The 1273-nt window shown below is 62.1% G+C and overlaps 1 protein-coding gene across 1 annotated transcript in view; it reads right to left on the reverse strand.

The window, feature by feature from the left end:
- Window positions 1-896: 896 nt before the first annotated feature.
- Window positions 897-1273, reverse strand: part of MNEG_13243 (hypothetical protein) — a gene marked incomplete at both ends in the record, with an annotated part of 3332 nt that continues 2955 nt past the window's right edge. Inside the window, one exon of the mRNA XM_014038284.1 lies at window positions 897-1041. Within this exon, the coding sequence (XP_013893738.1) occupies window positions 897-1041 (145 nt within the window). The remainder of the gene's footprint in view (window positions 1042-1273) is intronic.

Raw genomic sequence — 1273 nt, forward strand, 5'->3', positions numbered from 1 at the left:
GGCCGCGACATGTTGCAGCGCGCTGCATGGCGCCGCAGCCCGCCAGCAGAGCATCTTTGACAACGGCTGCTATACAAAAGCTATCTAATCCATCTGTGAAGCATGTTTGGTGCTGCTTCGGCGCGGGTAATTTGGTGTGCTGTTCGAGTCTGCGTGATCTGCCTGGACGTGCAGATACCTTTTTTACAGTCAACGTGAAACAAATGTAGATCACCATATGCGTGCGCCATGGAGTGTATTACTGCACATTGCGGCTCGTGCAGGTGAGCGGGGGTGGCCGGCCCGCCACGCAAGCCGGTTCGGATAGAGATGCGTGTGACGTGAGGCCGGATGTGCATAGGGGATCAGGGGCTGAATGCTTCTGCTCCAAACACAAACATTACGAAGCGCAACTTTGGCGACTCAACTGGCCCCGTTTGTGTACGGTACTGCATGCGCCAAAGCACGACTGGGCTCTTAAGTGTCCTTGCCACTTGCAGCCGCTGCCCAGCCCGTCCAGCTGCTAGCGCCTGGGCGTGGCGCCGCCCTTGCTTGCGCATCCTGCTTCCTTCCTCGCGCGCGTCACCCAGCACTTAAGCAAGCCAACATGAGTATGCTACACCTCCTGCGCTAGCTGAAAACCCTTGTGATGGAATTCAACGACATAACCCACCCACCAGCAGGTGGTGGCCAAGATGCCCATGACTGCAGTGTGCATCACCCGCCACTGCAGGCCGTGAACCCCCCCTGTTTACCCCCTTGCCCCTGCCCCACAACTAGATCTGATGTGGGTGTTACACAAGCAAAGCCGCCAGTCAGTCTGCCGCGCCGCCAGGCCGCCTGCGCGCAGAAGTTCCGCCCCTCTGCGGCCATGCCCGCCGCTGGCCGACACCAGGCTTTCCGCCGCGGGCCGCGCGTCACTTGGCGGCGCCGCCCTTGCCCTTGGGCGAAATGAAGCCGGCCTTCCGGCCCTCGAAGCCGGCGCGCAGCAGCTTCTTCTCCCGCTTCGCCTTCTTGTTGTCCATTTTGGTCTTGGTGCGCGCGTTGAGGTTGTCCTTGCGCCTGGAGGGGGGGTAAACAGAGAGTGGGGGCCACGCGTAAGGACGGGCAGGCGTGGAGGAAAACCAGGCGAGGCAGCCCGGGTCTTGGGGGGCGCCCGCCGCCCAAAACATCCCAAGCAGCGCGCTGCCGCAGCCCGACGTCTGTCTGGATCTCCAAGCTGAACCAAGTCGCTTGGAGTGACGTCAGAACCACCAGGCGCGGACCAAGGCTCAACACCCCCCCCCCCCCCCCC

This window comes from Monoraphidium neglectum (assembly GCF_000611645.1).
Source record: "Monoraphidium neglectum strain SAG 48.87 unplaced genomic scaffold scaffold03711, whole genome shotgun sequence".
NCBI lineage: Eukaryota > Viridiplantae > Chlorophyta > Chlorophyceae > Sphaeropleales > Selenastraceae > Monoraphidium > Monoraphidium neglectum.